At 52.2% G+C, this 19,023-nt stretch overlaps 1 protein-coding gene across 2 annotated transcripts in view; it reads left to right on the plus strand.

The window, feature by feature from the left end:
- The window catches only part of HPS4 (HPS4 biogenesis of lysosomal organelles complex 3 subunit 2), a 27,276-nt gene extending 8,947 nt beyond the window's left edge, over positions 1-18,329 (plus strand). For both annotated transcript variants that reach the window (XM_070626949.1, XM_070626950.1), the window contains 10 exons: positions 288-395; positions 879-995; positions 2,610-2,704; positions 4,302-4,374; positions 6,345-6,381; positions 7,061-7,157; positions 7,754-8,639; positions 13,454-13,586; positions 14,010-14,118; positions 17,018-18,329. In XM_070626949.1, coding sequence (XP_070483050.1) covers positions 288-395; positions 879-995; positions 2,610-2,704; positions 4,302-4,374; positions 6,345-6,381; positions 7,061-7,157; positions 7,754-8,639; positions 13,454-13,586; positions 14,010-14,118; positions 17,018-17,189 — 1,827 coding nt within the window. In that variant the 3' untranslated portion in view covers positions 17,190-18,329. The remainder of the gene's footprint in view (positions 1-287; positions 396-878; positions 996-2,609; positions 2,705-4,301; positions 4,375-6,344; positions 6,382-7,060; positions 7,158-7,753; positions 8,640-13,453; positions 13,587-14,009; positions 14,119-17,017) is intronic.
- The last annotated feature ends 694 nt before the right edge of the window (positions 18,330-19,023 follow it).

Genomic DNA, 19,023 nt, shown 5'->3' on the forward strand with positions numbered 1-19,023 from the left:
GGCAGCAGGAGGTGCTGGACTCTGCAGTGGGCTCTGCAGGGGAGGGGACAGCCCCGGCAAATGGACAGGAAGGAGGAGGGCATGGCAGGTTGGGCGGTGTGAGTAGGTACAAAGGGCACTTGTTCTCTGTGGAGACCAGCTTGGCTGGAGTGGAGGGGGTGGGGCGGGCAGAAGATCAGTTTCAATGGGCCAGTGAATTCAAGCTATAGAGAGCCCTGGGTGCCAGGATTCCAGACTGGACTCAGAGGAAAGGAAAATGCCTGTCTTCCTGGGTGCCCTCCCTCCAGGTGCTGGGGTGTACCGTGGAGCTCCCTGATGTCAGCTGCACGCAGTTTCTGGATCAGCTCATTGGGTTCTTTCATTTTTACAACGGTCCTGTTTCTCTGGCTTACAAGGTATGAGGGTGGTGTTGAGGAGCCTTATGCTTATGTGGGACCCCTCTAGCAAAACTGATGTTGCCAGAACACAGCACTTACTCTGGGGTCTGTTATCCTTTACAGAAATACATTGTGTCTGGTGACAAGCTCAAGGGCCCTTGGAGCCCCTCACAGATGCCTTTCTTCCCCAGGGGCACAGGTCACATTCATTCCAAACGTTTATCCCCATCTCCTCCTCCTGGATGGTCAGAAAGAGCAGGGCCTGGTTCACCACCCCCAGCAGGCGGCCCGGGTCTGTGGGGGGGGGGTTGTCAGGGGTAGGAGGGGGGGAGCACAGTGCGTGTTGGAAGCTCCACACGGGCCCCCCCGCCAGCGAGTTTCCTGTGTGAGGAATGGTTTTTGTTGGAATTTGTTGGTTTTTGTTTTGTTTAGTTGGAATCCTTGGCGAAGAGTGTGTCTCTCAGACTGTCACATGTTGACCCTGGGCTGTCTCTGTTTTAGAGCTGTTCTCGGGAAGAACTGAGCACCGAGTGGGACACCTTCATTGAACAAATTCTGAAAAACACCAGTGATCTGCATAAGATATTCAATTCCCTCTGGAACTTGGACCAAACTAAAGTAACATTCTCATCCCTCTTGCTCATTTCACGTGTAGGAATAGAGCTTCTGGGCCCTTCTCCCCCTGAAATGAACTGTATCTAGAGGAGTGAGCAGAAGGTGTCATTGCTCAGTCAGCGTGGCTGTCCACACCCGTGCTCAGATTCCAGCTGCCGCTAACAAGCTGGGTGAGCGTGGACAAGTCAGCTTGCCTCTCACAGCCTCACTTTCCTTATCCGCAGAATGGCTTCGTAATACCTGCCTCCCAGAACTGTTTTGATGACAAAATGAGACGATGCCTAAATGATACAAAGGAAATACTCACTAAAGGGTATTATTATTTTGCTAATGCCCCAAAAGCATTGAACTCAGTGATCTGAAAGTCTGCTTCTTCCTTGATTTTAATATTATATGATTTAATTATTCTCAACGTCAGAAATGCCCAGTGCCAACATTTTACAAACAAGGGAGAGAGTGGCTGGCAAGTGCTGTGTTTCTGAGCCACTCCTGTGGACACTGGCTTTCAGTGCCAGATAGGCCGCTCGTGTGGTTGGCCTGACCACCTGTGCTGCCTGTTGCTCAGTGGCCTTGGTCTGGGTGAACATCGCATCCTCATTGTCAGGGGGCCAGAGGGAGGTGTGAGGCTGTGTCTCCTTAAGAACTGACCCCCTGCGCCCTGAGCATCTCCGGAGATGAGACCCGTTCTGCACTGCCAGCCGTCCATTAGGGGTGGGCTGGGTCTCCTTGCTGGAGTTAATGGTGTCCCTTTAACAGGGATGTGGCTCCGTGACTCTGCCAAAAATGGGGAGGGTTTCCCTACTCCTGTTTGGAGGGCTTCTTGAAGTCGGCCCCAGTGTTTTACAGAATGCTGGCTGGGCTGGGCGCTGTCTTAAGGCCATGAAAGAATAAACTTCTTCATGTGGCAACAGCTCCAGAGCTTGGCTCCATTAACCCTCGGTTCTAACAGCTGATGGGTCCTCGCAGGTTCTAGCTGCCAAGTGGGAAATGCGAAGAGGCTTTTGGTTACTGCTGGCCATTCTTGACCAGGTTCAGATTTTTTTCTGGTATTTTTAGGGACTTTTAGACAACTGACTCCTTTCCAAGACTGTGTAACTGAAGTGTATTTCCCCAAGTGCAAGACCATGCTGTTTGCATCTTAGGTTAGGAAATCGAGTGCCAGGACCTGGTCAGGCACGGAGCCAGCTGGGTCACAGTGGGGCTTGTGCTTCAGAGGGAGGCTGGAGGATGGGGGGTGCATTTCACCTGGTGCCATGACCTGCATTTGAGGAGTGGGCCCGCCTCCCCGGCGCCTCCTGGTCTCAGCATTGCTAGTCAGGGTCTCCCAGTCAGCCTACTTTGTACCCTCTGAATAGCCATATGCTCATTCCCTGTGCCTTCCAGCTTCCAGAGAGGCCTCCTTGTTCCAAGAATTTGGCATTTTGTGGCATCTGCAGTTCTGGATATAGAGAAGTGGAATAGACCCGAAGTGTGACACACATCTTACTGTGTGGCACATTCTCCTCTTTCCAGGCTTTGGGTTATGCCCTGTCCATCTGTTCTGTAAAGCCTCTTCCCTTTCCTCCCTTGCTGATTGTGAGCATTTGAATTTGTGGGCTTGCTTCTTGCCCTGCACAGGTGGAGCCCCTGTTGTTGCTGAAGGCAGCTCTCATTCTGCAGACCTGCCAGCGCTCGCCTCACATCCTAGCTGGCTGCATCCTCTACCAGGGACTGTGAGTACTGCCAGACCCCCTCCTCCTCCCCAGGCTCCTGCTGCAGGACTGACCGTGCAGATATGGGTGGGGAGCTCTGTCTCTGGACAGTTCCGAGGGGGCTGGTTTGGCAAATATCGGGTAGTTTAGATTTGATTTGGGGTACATATCAGTCTGAGGAAAGCTGGGAAACTGGAAACTGTCATGTCTAGAAAAGAGTTAGGAATATGAAGGGCAGTTTTAAAGAGATCCATATAGTTCTCAGGATGGAGCGGCTTTTATAGTTGTCAGTATAGCTAATGCTAATACAGAGCCTCCAAGGTCGCCAGCAGCCAGCCTTAGGAGTGAAGGGGCGTGGAAGCCTGCCCAGGTGTCCTCTGCTGCCTGGGCCTGATGCGCCTGCTGCGCTCAGCTCTGCAGAGCAGCATCTGGGCTGCCACCAGGCTCCCACCAGCCTATGGGCGGGGTCCGTCTGTCCCTCAGTTGGCCTCTGCGATCTCACTACACCTCTTCACTGGTTAGAGAGCCTCTTGACGAACCCGAGTGCCTGAGAGCCAGTCCGCACATCTTCTAAGGCCGCTCTCGTGGAGGGTTTGTTCTCACAGCCCAGGGGCAGGCTGGGCCATTGCTCTGTGCCCAGAGCTTTCTGCTAACCACATGACAGTGCAACTGGAGAAGCTCTCCAGGCCCCCGGGGGCTCTGGGGCCTGCAAGGCTGGGGTCCAGTCCTGGCTTGCCTTCTTCCCAGCTGTGACCTGGGCAAGTTGCTTAATCTCCCTTTTCTCTTCTGGGAAATAGGGGTGCTTGGTGGAGAATGAAATGAGATGACAGCAGTGGGGGGACCGAGCATAGTCCTTGGTTCCCAGTGGTCCTCAACACATTAGACCCCTCATTCCTTTCCCTTGTTTTCATTATGCTTCTGAGTCAGCTTGTGGTGCCTCCAGGCTCACCAGTGACATGGCATCAAAGATGGTATTTTTTTCCTTTTCTTATTTTGCATTTCTTATTTATTTTTAAATTATGCACCTAATGCATGAACACATTCTCATTGTAAAAATTGAGAAACAGCACAATTTAAAAGTTCCCCTCCACTCTCCCTCACTCCGCCCATCCCCACTGTTGGCAGTTTGATGTGCATTCTTCCTTTGTTCTCTCTGTGTGTTTTCACACACCTGTACATACACACTTTTATTGATTTTATTTTTGCTGTCTATGTAAGTAGGATCTTATGGTTCCTCAGCTTAATGTGTAGGGTCCATATTGATCCACCTCATTCTTGTGAAACTGCACATATTCTGGTGTTACGGCTGTGCCATGATTAACTTAACTCTCTTTTTGATGGACATTAAATTGTCCATTTTTTAGTGATTTTGCCATTTTCCCTGTAATGAATATTCTTTTGCATACTTCTTGGTATAAGCCAGGTCAAAGGATTTGGACATTTTCAGTTTTGGTAGGAATGGCCAGAGTGCCCTCCATAGGGGCCTTAGCAGTTGAAACTCCCACCAGCTGTGTCCCCAAGATCCTCGCCACCGTGGGGTGTTAGGAATCTTTCTAGTTCAGAGAGCTACAGTGTATCTCGTCTCACGGTGTCCTTGTTCTTCTGTCTGCCCTCCTAGGATTGTTAGCACCCAGCTGCCGCCCTCCCTCACCGCCAAGGTCCTGCTTCGTCGAGCTGCACTTCGGGACCAGGTATGGTAAACCGCCCTCCTGGCTGGGATGCTTCATCCAAGGCGTCTGTCTGCGCCAGGGGGCTGCTGGCAAGGCCAATCCCCAGTGCTGGATGGACTGGGCAGCTGCTGCGGCTCGGGGGGCACTTGTTTCGCTGAATCTTGTCAGGCCCTCCGGGCCGTCAGTGTGGTTGTCCTCAGGAGTGAGGTCCTGGCAAGGCCGGAAGAAAACGTTCTCTTCTGCGGGGCAGACCTGGAAGCTGGTTCTTCTTCAGTCTAGGGGGAAGTCTGAGAGTTTGACCTCCCCCAGGGTGCGCTTCATGTCAGAGATGCTGGATCTCCCAGAGACACTGTGAAGGATGACTTAGGAACACAGGAACTGTTTTGAAATACTTCCATCTTATATTTATTTAAGTGCTTTCATAATGAAAAGAAAAGTCAGTGGTGCTCATGGAGAATAAAATTGCCCACAGAGATAAGGACTGCTGGCCTCTCACGGGCTCCCTTCCAGTCCGTTTTCCTTTTTTCTTTCTTGTTTATTCTTAGCGCGTGCAGCTTTAGGTTTAAATGTATCATGTGGTTAGCTTTTTACACTTATTGTATCAGTAGACACTTAAAACGCACATGGGGCTCTATTCGGGCCCTTTCTCCACTGTGGGTGTTGTGGACACAGCCTTTCTGGTAAACTATTTGATAAGGATAGCAGTAAGGATGCCCTTTCCTTTTTCCTAATACTTCAGCTTCTGGGAATCGATCCTAAGGAAATCATCCAACTGCTGAAAAAGTTGATACATAAAGCGTTATCGCAACAGGGTTTATGAAAGTGAAAAATCAAATGTAACATAAATGTCTAAGTCAGGGGTTGGTGCCCCACAGCCTGTGGCCAGTTGCCTGTGAAGTGTGATTGCATCTTTCAAGCTGCAGAAGCAAGGGGAGTAGTTGCGACAGAGACCGTATGGCCCACGAAGCCAGACACACGTACCGCGCTGCCCTTTCCAGAGCAAGTTTGCAGTCGCTGGTCTACAGTAAGGGAGTGGGTAATCCACCTACACTGCTTTAAACTGCATCTGATTTTAGCCAGCCACTTCAAGGGGCCAAAGATGCTCGGATGACAGGAGTTGTGTGGTACTCTTTTAAGCAGAAAGATAGAATTTTATGTAATATCTCAAAGTATTAAAAAAATGCATAGACTTAAAGGAAAATATGCCCAGTATGAACAGTATTAGCTTGTGGGTGGGGGAATTATATGTAGTTTTTTTTGCTGTTGAATTTTTGTCTAGAGTAAGGTTATGTATATAACCTGAAACATGAATTTAAAAAATCACCAAAAAAGAGAGAAAGAAAGCCATATCATTTCTTTGGTGTGAAAGTCATTTTAGCTAGCAGAGCAGCTTTTGTTTTTGTTTTTCTTTTGTTTCGATGGTCCTTTTGGAACACTTTAGGTTGAAATGTCTGGAAAGCTCTCTGGAGAAAATTCCTAATTTTTGAGAAAATTGGGTTTCTCACCTGGATTGTGAATCAAAATAAACAAGCGAGGCCTCCTGGCTTTTGTTCCAGTCAGATCCTTTATCGCGAGGGTCCTGAGGTTTTCACATTTTTGTTATAACAGAATTTGTGAGTTCTGTGCCAGGGCTGTGGTGGAGTTAGCTACATTCTAGAAGAGGCGTCCTCCGAAGGTGCAAAAGATGACGTGAATCCTCCCTTTTATCCCCAGAGGGGAGAAGTCAGAAATCAGGACGGGAAGCCTGATGTGCATTGTGTGGAGCTGCTGCCCCGCAGCGTGTGTCGGCCGGGTCTCGCCTGCCCCCAGCCGCGGTGGGGAGCAGGCAGCTCGGGGCAGCTTCTGTTCCATCTGCTTTGCTGCTGGCATGTGGTTGGGACAAGCATTCTGGGCCTGGCTAAGTTTGATGAACAGATGGCACAGTGCGGGCCTGATGGTGGGTCAGGAGGAGAACGTGGTGCCCAGGCCAACTCCTGTGTGTTTCTTTCCAGAGAACACCTGCAGGAGGGGAGGCCCTGCAGGACCATGGTGAGTAGTCGGGTGCATCGTTGCATCTTGAAAACGCGCCTCTGAGGCTACCTGTCCCCGCACCAGCCACGGGAAGGCTGAGTAGTCCCATATGGTCGTTTCATCTGCTCCTGAGGTTAGAGAATACATAGACCAGAGCTTCAAGAACAGAGTTCCCCATCAGAACCCAACTGTAAAGCGTGATTTTAGGCCTGCCTTTAATACCTGTTTTCAGACCCTCCGTAACTCACCAGTACACGACTGCTCTGACAAGTTCCAGGGCATCCTGAGTAGGAGAGGGTGAGATCAGTGAGGGCAAGACTGCCAGAAAGACCTTTTGCAGGATGTGGAGGTACCCCCAGGAGGGCTATTTTGAAGCAGAATTTGAAACAGATCCCTTTTGTCAGTTGGAAGTGCTTTTTTCCAGCTTTTGTCTTTTTTTTTTTTTTTAAGTCCCACTAAAGTTTCTTCCACCACATGTCACCCTCTCCACAGCTGGGACTAAAGTCGCCAACAGGGCCCCTTGCTGACCACAGAAATGGTCACTGCAGTTTTGTGGTCGTTCTGGACTGAAGAGAGCCTGCCAGGGCCGTTCCCCGAGCTGGCGTGTGGGTTGAATACGTCGCCCCGAGGACAGTTACTACCCCTCTGGCTTCTCTGGCTCAGGCGACAGCCCTGTCATGTTGCTTTGCCATCCTAGGGGCAGCACTCCCCCTGAATGTGCAGATCATTCCTGTTTTCCTGAGCGAGGAGGAAGCTGTCAGTCTCCGTGAGTTCCCAGGGGAGCTGATAACTAGGTAAGGGAGCTCCTGGGGTTGGGGGTCATTGTAAACCATGCTTTGGGCACTCCCTCACATGGGTTTCTCCACACCAGCCACCAGTACATCCCATCCTTCCTTAACTCTATCTCCTCCACGCTCTGCCTTGGAAGGGGCATCGGGAACTTGAGCATGTAGCTAAGAGGCAGCTGGCATAGTAAGATGACTGTGGGTTTTAAATCCCAGATCTGTTGCTTATCATATGTGACCTTGGGCAAGTCCATTCCCTACCTGAGCCTCAATTTCTTCATCTGTAAAATGGATTCAGTAATATCGGCTTCATGGGCTCATTGTGAAAACTGGAAATATAGGGCCTGACTCATAGATCTCCAGATGTGGGGCCTCTTACTGAGTGGCCCTGCCGTTTTCAGTAGGTGATCCGGGTACCACTGCGGGAAGCCCTGAGGGCTAGGCATTGCCTTACTTGTACTCCTGTGGTTTGACCATGAGGGCCTCTTGGGCTCTTTGGCCTCAGGCATGCACGTGTCCCGGATGCCCGTGCTTTTTAGGGAAGCGGTGCTTTAGTGCTCCAGGGAGGGCGCTTGCCCCTTCCTCACATCTGCCTTGCTCGCCAGTTCTCCTGCGGCTCCAGCCAGACTCCAGGAGCGCGCATCTGCCCTGAAGGAAGGTGCCACCAGGCATGTGGAATCCACGGCCTGGACAGTGGCCACCACCCTGGAGTCCACATCCCCTGACGTGGCTTGGCCAAATGGCAGGGGAGAGAATGGACATGTGTCTGACCATCCTGCAGAGCTGCTCAACACGGCCTGGGGAAGGGCTCCTGGTCTCAGCCACTCCCTGGGCAAGCAAGCTGCTTTGTTCAGGGAGACAGAAGACCTGGACTTGTCTGAAATCCACATTCCACAAGATCAGGAAATGGGAACATCCTCAGATTATTTTGCCTTCCAATGTGTGTGCGCCCCAGAAGGTGGTGGTCCCCACTGCAAGGAATCTGTCAGCGACTCTGGCAACCCCGATCCCAGGCTGCCTGAGACCGTTCCTGTGGGCACAGCCATCAGTGGCCTCTTCTCTCCCTCCGCTCCGGAGATGCTCTCCCAGAATGGAGCCCTAGAACAGTGCAAAGACCTTCCTGGTGACAGCAGCGCAGCCCCCATTTCCAGGGAAGACTGTCTCTCCAGAAGGACGAGTTGGCCATTGTCATCGCCTCGCCTGGAGTCGAGGCAGACAGGAGCTGAGCTTCCCGTGGGCGATCAAGGCATGGAACAGGGTGTGGATGGAGTTCATGAGAGCTGCTCAGCTCCGCACCTGGAGCGCGGCTCAGGCTCGGCAGACTCTCAGGGCACCCGCCCCCCTGCAGACAGAACTGCCTGTGGGTCCACCCCAGCGTCCCGGACAGGCCTCGTGCGGATGAACCTCTACACTCACAGTGTTAAAGGCCTGGCGCTGTCCCTGCTGGCCGAGGAGCCTCTGCTGGGAGACAGCGCAGCCCTAGAGGAGGTGGTGAGTGTGCTCAGACCTCCCCAGCCCCTCGGGAACCTCTCCCCGCCTCCTAGGGACGGGACGGGGAGGGCAGGTGCTCCCCGCCTCCCAGGGACAGGACAGGGAGGGCAGGTGCTCCCCGCAGCACTGCGCTGACGCAGAGTGGGAGGGGACAGGGCTCAGCTTTAGCTGCCTGGCCTCGTGCAGAGCGTCCTTGTTGCTACAGTGGGGTTGGTGTAGCCCCTGCCTCCCGGGGTTCTGTGGGGAGTGAGTGAGGGGGAGTCCAGTGCAGGGCCCAGTGCCTGGTGCAGAGGCATCCACAAGTGTCGATTCTCGCTCTTTCCTGCTCCTTCTGGTTTCTCAGAGCACAGGCCTTGGAGGAGTCCTGGCTCTGGCCGTGTGATCTTGCACACAGGCCTTGGCCCTCTGAGCCTTGCTCCTCAGCAGCAGTCTGGGGGTGCAGCACGACCTGCAGGTGCGATGGCCGCACGCACAGCCATTCTTGTGCCACCACCACCACTCGTGGCCTCCCTTCCTAGCCTGGCAGCTCTGGGTTCTGTGTTGGCTGGAGTCTGTGCTCTGCACATGTCGCAGCCTGGGTTGGGAGTGCTCTGAAAGCCCCACGTTTCTCTCCATCTGAAACTCCTTCCTAGAAGGCCTGGGACATCTGAAATGCTAAGTGGCTCCAGAAGGCTCCTCTTAACCCATTCCAGCCCTTCCCCACTCCCAGCTGTAAACTGACCTTCTAGGGTCCTGGAGATCCAGTTGCTATAGTAACAGCCTTGCTGTAGTCAGCAGGGAAGTGGTAGCAGTATGAACAGCAGGTTGAAATTGCTGCAGGGCGAATGGTGTCCTGGGGCTTGCCTTGTTTTTGTTCTTAAATCTATATTATTCTAAGCGGATCTTATTAGCAGGCAGGGCTTGTGACCCTCCATAAATGAGCCAGTCACCTTGGGGCTTAGAGGAGGAGGGTGGGCACAGAGCCCAAGATGAGAGACTGCTCCTCTCTGTCTGTCCTCCTTATCTCTGCCCTTGCCACAGACCCCAGGTCACCGCGTGGTGGCTTGTTGCCTTTCCACATCCTCCCTCACTGCAGCTGTAAGTGACTTCTCCGCCTCCCTGTGACAGCCCAGGGACCCGTGGTTGCAGTTTCATACATCTTAGCCCCGACCATGCCTTGGTTTCCACGGTCTGTTCTGCTTTGTGCTGATCCATAGATGTCTTATTTTGAAGGCCCAGGGCTTGGATGCAATAAAGTGGATATGATATCTCTCTCTTACCTTCCCCTAAAAAGAAAAAGAAAAGAACAGTGCTGGCTGCTCTTGGAGAAGGAAGTAAGTTAAGATGTATGCTGCATTCACTATATGCTAAATAGTTTACATACGTTATTTTAGCCAAGCTTTAGAACAGATCTGAGGGTAGGCATTGGAACTCCCATTTTACCAGTAAGAAAACAGCCTCATTGAGATAACAGCCTAATGCAAGTGGTGGGTCCAGAATTCTCATCCCTTGCCCCTCCTCTCTGTTCCCCCACCAATCTGACCTTGGAATGATAGGTGGGAAGGTGAAGGAGTAAATGCCCTGCCTCTGTGGCTCTTGATATGTGGCATGTCCCTTGGTTTTCACAGCCCATCCGTGTTGATAGACAGTGGCCTCCGTGGGCTTTCATGTAAACTGGGGGTGTTGGGTGCGCCTCAGGACAGAGGGTGCAGTTTCACGGAAGAAGAAAAAGCCTTCCAAGAGTAGGGCGTAACTGAGTGATCAGGGTGCTGATTTGAGAGTGGGGCAGGTTCATCAGACCTGAAGGCTGTCTATTTTGTAAGTGGGAGAGATCATTATTGTCTTTTTGTCCCAGATCTGCATACAGAATCCTTGACCTGATTTCCCTCCAGACCCTCTGCTGCTGTCTAGAAAAGCAGGTCCTGCAGAATGGGAAACCGCAGTTCAGATGTGACAGTTGAGCACAGCCCCTTGAAGGGCTCCTTGACTGTGTTGCACACTGCCAAGGCGCCCGTGTGCCAGTTTGCCATCTTGTCTTTCTCTGGATCAACTGCCACCTCTTTGTGTTTGCCAAGGCGGGGAGGCATGTGAAAGGGGGTGTGCGGGGAGCAGCCGGTTCAGAGGGAACAGTAAGCCCACACCAGGGGGCAGCATAGAGCCACAGATAGTTTCCTGCTCGAAACCCAAGATGATCTCGCTGACCTTTACCTACAGTGGTCAGATGAATTATTCATTGCTCCAATAGGACACCGAGCTGTCTGTGTGCTGTAGATGAGGCAGGGGTAGTGCGAGGGCGTTAGTGTGGAGCACTTTACGAGAAAGGACCCCTCCCCCGTGACGTGAAGTGTGTTCGGTTCTTCTGCACGTTCTGGCACACGCTGACGTGCGAGCCGCCTGCTTTGCCGTGGACTTGAAGCAGAGGATCCAGGAGTTCGCCCCAGCACCGTGTCTCCTAGGGCTGGCGTGAGGATCCTGTCTGTGCTAGGACATATCAGGGGTGGGCAGACTTTCAGTGTCAGGGAACACGTAGCAGATATTCTCTGCACAGCTTTCAGCCCCGCTGTACAGATGTAGAAACAAATCCGCCACAGACAACGTGTATGTAAATGGCGCGGCTGTGGTACAGTAATGCTTTATTTATGGACACAGAAATTGGAACTTCATTTAATTTTCACGTCTCATTATTATTTTGATTTATTTTTCCTAACCATATAAAAATATAGAAACCATTCTTGGTGCTCAGGCTATACAAAAACAGGCAACAGGCTGGATGTGGTTCACAGGCCATGGTTTGCTGACCCGTGGTATCTATGACAGCACTTGGTTACCAGGAAAGAACTGTCCATGTGTCATCTGATAGAACGTCTTGTGATTAACTGGGTGTATGGTTAAGTGACTTTATCTTCAGCACAAGTTAGGCAGAAGATTCCAGAAGTGGAGCTCAGTGCCTACAGGGAAAACTCGCGTTTTGGCACGGCTCACTCTCTGTCCCCGTCATCCTTTCCTCTGGGCACCAGCTGGGGATGGGAGGGGGACTGTTGCCAGATTCCTGAGGTGCAGAAGCTTCCAGTGAGGCTGTGGTTTGACTTCATGGTGAATGCTTGTACACACACACACGCACCTGTTCAAGTAGGAGCCTCTCAGTATCTGTGACATTTGGTGTTGGTTAGGCTGTCCCAGTGAGCTGCACGGGAGGGACTGTGCTTGTCCTCCCTTAGCACATGGCCTTTTACTTACTCTGCACCTCCATGAAGCCACACAGCTCAGAAGGTGACAGTGCTTGGCATCAGTTATGCTCACTTATCCAGTCGCTTAGTAGATATGTGTCAAGCACCTGCCAGCGGCCAGGCACTCTGCTAGGCATTGGGGATGCACAGATGAGTGCATGAAATAAATCCTCGGGTGCAAACCTGCTGCCTCTAAATATCATTTCTAAGATGTTCAGATAGAAAATCTAATTTAAGCCTTGTACATTACTGAAAATAACACCTACTGCTCCATGGCATTCCCCTCAGAAGTATCCTGTTTGCATCTCTGTATTTTTTATGGGTGCTTATTTTTTTGCACAGCTGTTGAAAAATAGTCAATCCTCAGACAAGTCCTAGGTGCTCATTAAAGAGCCACCACTTCCTTAATAATGGTCGTTGTTACTTCTTGACTCTTTATAAAAATGCCTTCCCTCAGGGTGGCACTTCAGAATCCACAAAGGACATTTAGATATGTTATTTCTTAATCCACTCAACAGTCCTGTAGTATTCCCATTTTGCAAATAAAAGAAAATCAGGCACAGAAAATTTAGTAACTTGCTCCTGGTCGTCTGGCCGGGAAGAGGCTGAGCCAGGATGTCCTTCACCTGGGAGCCATCTGTACCCGGGGACAGCGGCCTTCTTGTGGCCAGAGCCGCCCCCGGGAGCCCCAGGAGGCCCTGTTTCAGACTGAGTCTGTCGGATGTGACTGATATACACGGTCAAGTCCAAAGGGGAGCTCAGTGAACCCCACAAGCCGGTGAAGGATGACGCTGTGGGAGAGCACTTTCAGGACGAAGAAGGTGCCCTGTGCTCTGTCAGTGGCTATGAAGCCAGTGTCATCATTACTTGTGGTCGGACCCCAATTTTATTTTATACAAAAAGAATCATACAAAATGCTATAGTCCAGGGTCCTCGACTGTACCTTGCAGGAACGGTGTGGGGCTGATCCTGTTCCAGGTGCCGGGAGAGAGGCGAACTCATTGCGGACAGTGGAGGCCTTCTCGGCCCGGGGGGTGGCGGGGGGCGGGCCGGCCGGCCGCACCGTGAGACCGTGCAGCTGGGTGGGAAGGCATGGTGAGGAGGAGCACCGTGCTGCTAATAGTGCCTATTTCTGGGTGGTGAGATTATGGGCCATTTTTCTTTGCTTTTTTTTTTTTTAAAGATTTTATTTTTTTCCTTTTTCTCCCCAAAGCCCTCTGTACATAGTTGTATATTCTTGGTTGTGGGTCCTTCTAGTTGTGGCATGTGGGACGCTGCCTCAGCGTGGTTTGATGAGCAGTGCCATGTCCGCGCCCAGGATTTGAACCAACGAAACACTGGGCCGCCTGCAGCGGAGCACGTGAACATAACCACTCGGCCATGGGGCCAGCCCCCGTTTTTCTTTGCTTTTGTTCTTCTTAAATTTTTTTTCTGCTCACCTCTATTTTCTACAACTTAAAAAAAGCACTAGAACCTAAGGGTGGAAGTTAGTACTTGTCTAAAAACAGGTGAAAACACTGGGCAGAGCGCTTTGGGGATGATTATTGCCTAAGTCCGCGGCGTGCCAAGGTCGGTCCTGCAGCCGTGACCCTGTCTGGCCCTTCGCAGTACCACAGTAGCCTGGCGTCCCTGAACGGGCTGGAGGTGCACCTGAAGGAGACGCTGCCTGGAGACGAGGCTGCCTCCACGAGCAGGACGTACAGCTTCGCGCATCTGGACCGCATTCAGAACGTGCTGATGGGTAAGGAGCACGCGCTGCGGCCAGAGCCTCCCGGAGGGGCGAGCGTAGCACTACTGCCTCTCACTCGGGGCCCAGCGCCCACGGAGTTTACAGTTCGCTGAGAAACACTCCCTCTCTCATGTGTTTCTTTCTGGTGGTTTCTCCAACATTTTGAGAGGAGCACACACCTGTTCAAATATCTGTGAAAAGGTCTGCCCCCAATTTTGATATTCCTGTGCAGAAACCTGGTGTTGCTCATCATCGGGGACTGTGTGTGCTCTGTGGCGTGGTGGCAGCAGTGGGGCCAGCACGGTGGCCTCTGTCTCTCCCCTCGGCACCTGCCCTCACGGCCGTGAGCCGTGCTCAGTCCCAGTTGACAGCCTAGGGGTGGGGAGGTGGCGGGAGGAGGCTGCTGCTCACCGCTTGCGTGTCCTCTCCTGGAAGCAAACCTGCCTCAGGTGGCCACGCCCCAGGACCGCCGCTTCCTCCAGGCCGTCAGCCTGCTGCACTCCGACTTCGCCCAGCTGCCTGCGCTGTACGAGATGACCGTCAGGTGAGCCTCCCCTGGGTCCCTCTTGCAGTCCTGCCCCAGGAGTCCTTCGCTGGGCCGCGGGCAGAGCCTTCTTCATGACCGGATGGAGAACATGCGCCTACTCCAGGGAAGGCCTTCCTTCCCTGCTCCGGTGGCTGCCGGCATCTGCTCTCGTGCTTTCCTGCGTTGGTGTTTTCCGGCCCCCTTCCTGGGGCTCAGACCCGCTTTGGACACAGGGGTGCAGTAGTGAGGAAACCTGGGGTCCTCTCTCGGAGCTTCCGTGGTTACTGGGGAAGGCAGGTCTCTGTCACCCTCCAGGAATGAGCTGACATGACATCATTGTCTTCTCCTTTCACACGTCATCCGCGCTCACTGTGAGAGCATCCAGACTCCTCCGGGTCTGTCAAGTCACGTGTTTCCTCCGCTCACCACTGCGCCCCCCAGAGGGGCCCACAGTTAATAATTTAGGGCGTGTGACTCTAGGTTGGTGGTGGGTTTGGTTTTCATTTCTTGCATATAAAATATAGATTAATTTGAATTTTTATTTTCATTATTTTAATAGTCTTCTAGAAAACAGGATCATACTATTCAGTTTTTTTTTTTTTTTAAAGATTTTATTTTTTTCCTTTTTCTCCCCAAAGCCGCCTGGTACATAGTTGTATATTCTTCATTGTGGGTCCTTCTAGTTGTGGCATGTGGGACGCTGCCTCAGCGTGGTTTGATGAGCAGTGCCATGTCCGCGCCCAGGACTCGAACCGACGAAACACTGGGCCGCCTGCAGCGGAGCGTGCGAACTTAACCACTCGGCCACGGGGCCAGCCCCTATTCAGTTTTATTTTTTTTTGGCATGGGGAAGATTAGTCCTGAGCTAACTGCTACCAATCCTCCTCTTTGCTGAGGAAGACTGGCCCTGAGCTAACATCCATGCCCATCTTCCTCTACTTTATATGTGGGATGCCTACCACAGCATGGCTTGCCATGCAGTACCATGTCTGCACCCGGGATCCGACCCAGCAAACCCTGGGCCGCTGAAGCAGAACGTGCACACTTAACTGCTGTGCCACAGGGCTGACCCCACTTTGTTTCATATTTTGAACACTCCATGCCAGTAGATATAGATCTATGAATTATTCTAGTAATTTATAGTGTTTAACCAACAGGATTCTGCGTTTTCTCTCTACGTGCTTCTCTCATGAAACCAGTAGGAGAGAATGAGGCATGTTAGAGGATGAGAAGGGGCGTGCCTGCTATGTGTGTTGAGTCTTTAGAACGATTTGGGCAAGTGCGTTCTTTCATCCTCATTTTACAGACAAGGAATCGCAGCACAAGTAGGAAAAGTGACTTGTCCCCGGGTCACGCTCTTCTTAGGAGCAGAGCCAGGGTTTGACCCAGGCGTCCCTGACCATGAAGTACGTGTTCCCTCCACACGCATCTCCAGGTTCAGGGCCACTGTGGTTGAGTGGGGGGGAGGGCTCTGCACTGGAGCCTCGGCTGTCATGGTGGCCCATTCTAATGCTGTCACCTGCCACCCTCGAGAGCCGGGCATTTCTGCTGCCCAGCGCCATCTCCAGCCAGGATTTCCATATATCCTTCCACAACAAATGTGTCTTCTCTGGCTGTCAGAGCTGCCCCGGCTGGCAGCCTGCATGTGGTTTGCATTTACGATCACTGGTTTGGAACTGGGGTGTGGGGGTGGGTGTGTGGGGGGTGTGTTATGGGAGGTGGGAACAAGTGAAATGTCAGCATCTGATCCGTCAACCGGCGGTATTTCACCTTCCTTGGAGCTAAGAGGGTTTAGTCTTGGGGTACGTAGCTCAAGGCATTTGTTGAGAGATTATTTTTATAATAATAATAGAAACAACAGAAAAATAAAAATAGAAATAATACCATTTCTTAATTACTCACCATGTGCTAAGCAATTGATATATATTCCTACTCATTTAATCTCAGAAAATTTCAATGAGGGATGTACTATTGTCATATCCATTGTACAGATAAGAAAGCTGGGACTCAGAAAGGTTGAGTAACTTAGCCAAGCGCACACAGCCGGGAAGTTGCAGGGCTGGGATTAGCACCCAGGCGTGTGTGACTCCAGATCCGTCTCCTTGAGATCCAGGAAGGAGAAGCTGGAGGATGGGATTCTCCTCCTCCTTACCTGGAAGGAGAGATCTGGGTTGGAGAACCTTAGTGGTCCCTGACTCCACCTTCTTTCACTGGATTTGGGGAAACTGAGGCCCAGAGGTGAAATAGTTTGAGACAGGCAGGATGGAGGAACCTGGTGGTCTCCTGGCCTTGGAGTCACTTCCTCCCAAGTAGGTCCTCCTTTGCACAGGACCCTCATCCCTCCTTCTACTTCCGTCTGTACAGGTTTCCTGTCACTTGATTTCACTCCCCACTCTTCTGTCCCCTCACGCCCCTCACTCCTCATCTCTCCACCCTGGTGTGCGAAGACGATCGGACCCCTTCCTCGGACACTGTCAGTGCTTGTGATAGAGGCCTGGCAGCCTCCCCACCCTCAGAGCCTCAGGGTCCTCCTCTGGCCAGTGGGATAATTCCATTTCTGCGTGGGGCTGAGGAGGAATGAGCCAGGCTAGAGGGGAGGCGTTTTGCTTAGCTGCTGTTATACCCACAAAATGTGCACCCAGCAATGCATTTATGCAGTTGTTACAACTTCCGGCTCTGTGGCTGCAGCCACTGCGCACTGTCCTGCCACAGACAGTCCCAGTGAGTTGAAAGGAAGGAAGGACAGTTATTGGCGCTGAAGCCTGAAACTCAAGTGAGTAAGTGGAGCCCTGAGCCGTGAGACCTGCCCCCACAGAGTTTGGTGTCCTAGGCCGGACAAGCACCTCGCGTGGGCTCTGTGTGGTCTGCGGTCTGCACAGGCAGCGCTGGACTGTTGTCTTCTTTCCTCCTCCCACAGAAACGCCTCCGCAGCCGTGTACGCCTGTTGCAACCCCGCCCAGGAAACCTACTTCCAGCAGCTGGCGGCGGCGGCGCGGAGCTCCGGCTTCCCGAGCCCACAGGATAGCGCCTTCAGCCTCCCGGGCAGGGCCAGGCAGAAGCTGCTGAAGCACGGGGTGAACTTGCTTTGAACTGTGCCCGCAGTGGGATGCTCTGTACCCCGGGACACGACTGTCAAGTCGAATGCCAGCAAAGGAAGCTCTGCCTTCTTAAACGTCCTCTATTGTGTTCTTCTTGGCGTATTATTCCCTTTTTTAGGAATGTAATGATGTTTGAGTGAGTGTTGCTCCTTCTTCAGAGTATTTTTCGGGTCAGCAGACCTAGAGCTCGTGATAAAGCCCTTCCTTCCACTGGCTGCTCTGTTGGGCCAGGACGGTGCTGTGGCCCTTTATACCAAAGAGGGGCCGGGCCAGTTAGTTTCCCTGTCACACTGAGCCCAAGGCAGGTGACAGTCCCTGCTGCTGTTCCAGCCTAGTCTTATCCAGTACCACAAACATTGAGCTTGGTGTTTTTCCTAGGACCCCGCTGTGTGGTCTAGAGTTTGTCCAGCCCTGTGTCCAGGGGGCGGTATGAGGTGTGGACGCACAGGGAGGACATGGACCGTTGTGCCAGCCACCCGGACTCCCACTTCCCAGCTAGGCCGTCCTCAGAGCATCCTCCTGGGAGGGCTGGGCACTTCCTGCAGGGAGGCAGTTAGAGGTGCCAGACCACCGTGTTTGAATTCCTCTGGCACTGGATTCCAAACCAGGAGCCTGTTCTTGGGCCTCCCGCAGTGGGGGCAAATCTTCAGAAGGTGCGTGGAAGGGAGTTTGGGGTCAGAGGTAACCTTGAGGTGCCAGGACGGAGAACCGGCGATGACAGACAGGCTAGCTCCTGTGGTTACAACTGGGCTGTGCAGCCGGTTCCTCTAGAGTGAGTGTCCCCAGATGGGAGTTTCCAAAGTGTATGGGAGCAAAATCAGAACTGTGCTTTCCAGCAGTGTCTGTGTGAACGGGAAGAGCATTCCTTGGTGGGTTTCCGCGCCGGTGTAGTACTTAGAATATCAGTCCTATTACATAAGAGTCAGACATTTTATGATCAGATGCAGGTCACAAGATGAAAATATTTACCACAGTCTTCACTGAATGTTTACTGGAAGTACCTGAGATTCCATTTGAAATTATTCCATTAATAATTTCACGTCAGTGAACAAATATCTAATGTTTATGGAATGGTGCCTTTTTCTTGAAACAAGTTCCCAAGGGCTAGAAATAAAACAGCCAGAAATGCTATTGAGTCCTGAGTAATTGAATAGTAAGGTCTCTAGTGATGAAGTTAAGGGTTAAGATACTGTGTCTGCATGTGTGTGTTTTGCGTGGACACATCTCTCTTTTCCTCCGTGCTCCAGTGTGGCCAGCTGAGGAGGCTGCACCGCAGCATGGGCGTCTGTCAGGGTGGCGTGCGCAGCCGGCAGCTCCAGCAGCACCAGCTGCAGCGTGGCTGGCCGGCGCACCAGGCCCGGGTCACCCTCTCTCTCACCTCTCCCTGGGGTCCCTCCTGCCACTGGCTGGCCTAAGAGGCCGATCTTCCCAGATGGAGGAGGATCATACCTCAAGCTAGGATAAATGTATATCCTCCTACTTCTCTGCAAAATTCTCCAAGAGAAAATTCATCGCCAGTCTCTGTGCCAGCCTCTGAAGGAACCTTCCCATGACTGACTGACACATAACGCATTCCTTTTCTGTTGTGGGTATTTCTAAGCAGCCAAACTTTTCCTTTTGCCCACTGATGCTCCAGAATTGCGAGGCCCTCAGTCTGAGCTTGGTGAAATTACAACCTGTCATGTGTGGAAACGGACAGAACTGGGAGCCCAGAGCCCACATTCCTCCGCTCACCAGTAGTTCCCTGACTGCCTGTGTTCGAGGCCGCGTCCACACGAGGTCTGCTTCACGAGCAAACCGCTTGGTTGTCTCTGGGCCCTTGCCC

The sequence above is a fragment of the Equus przewalskii genome, chromosome 7, assembly GCF_037783145.1.
Source record: "Equus przewalskii isolate Varuska chromosome 7, EquPr2, whole genome shotgun sequence".
Lineage (NCBI taxonomy): Eukaryota > Metazoa > Chordata > Mammalia > Perissodactyla > Equidae > Equus > Equus przewalskii.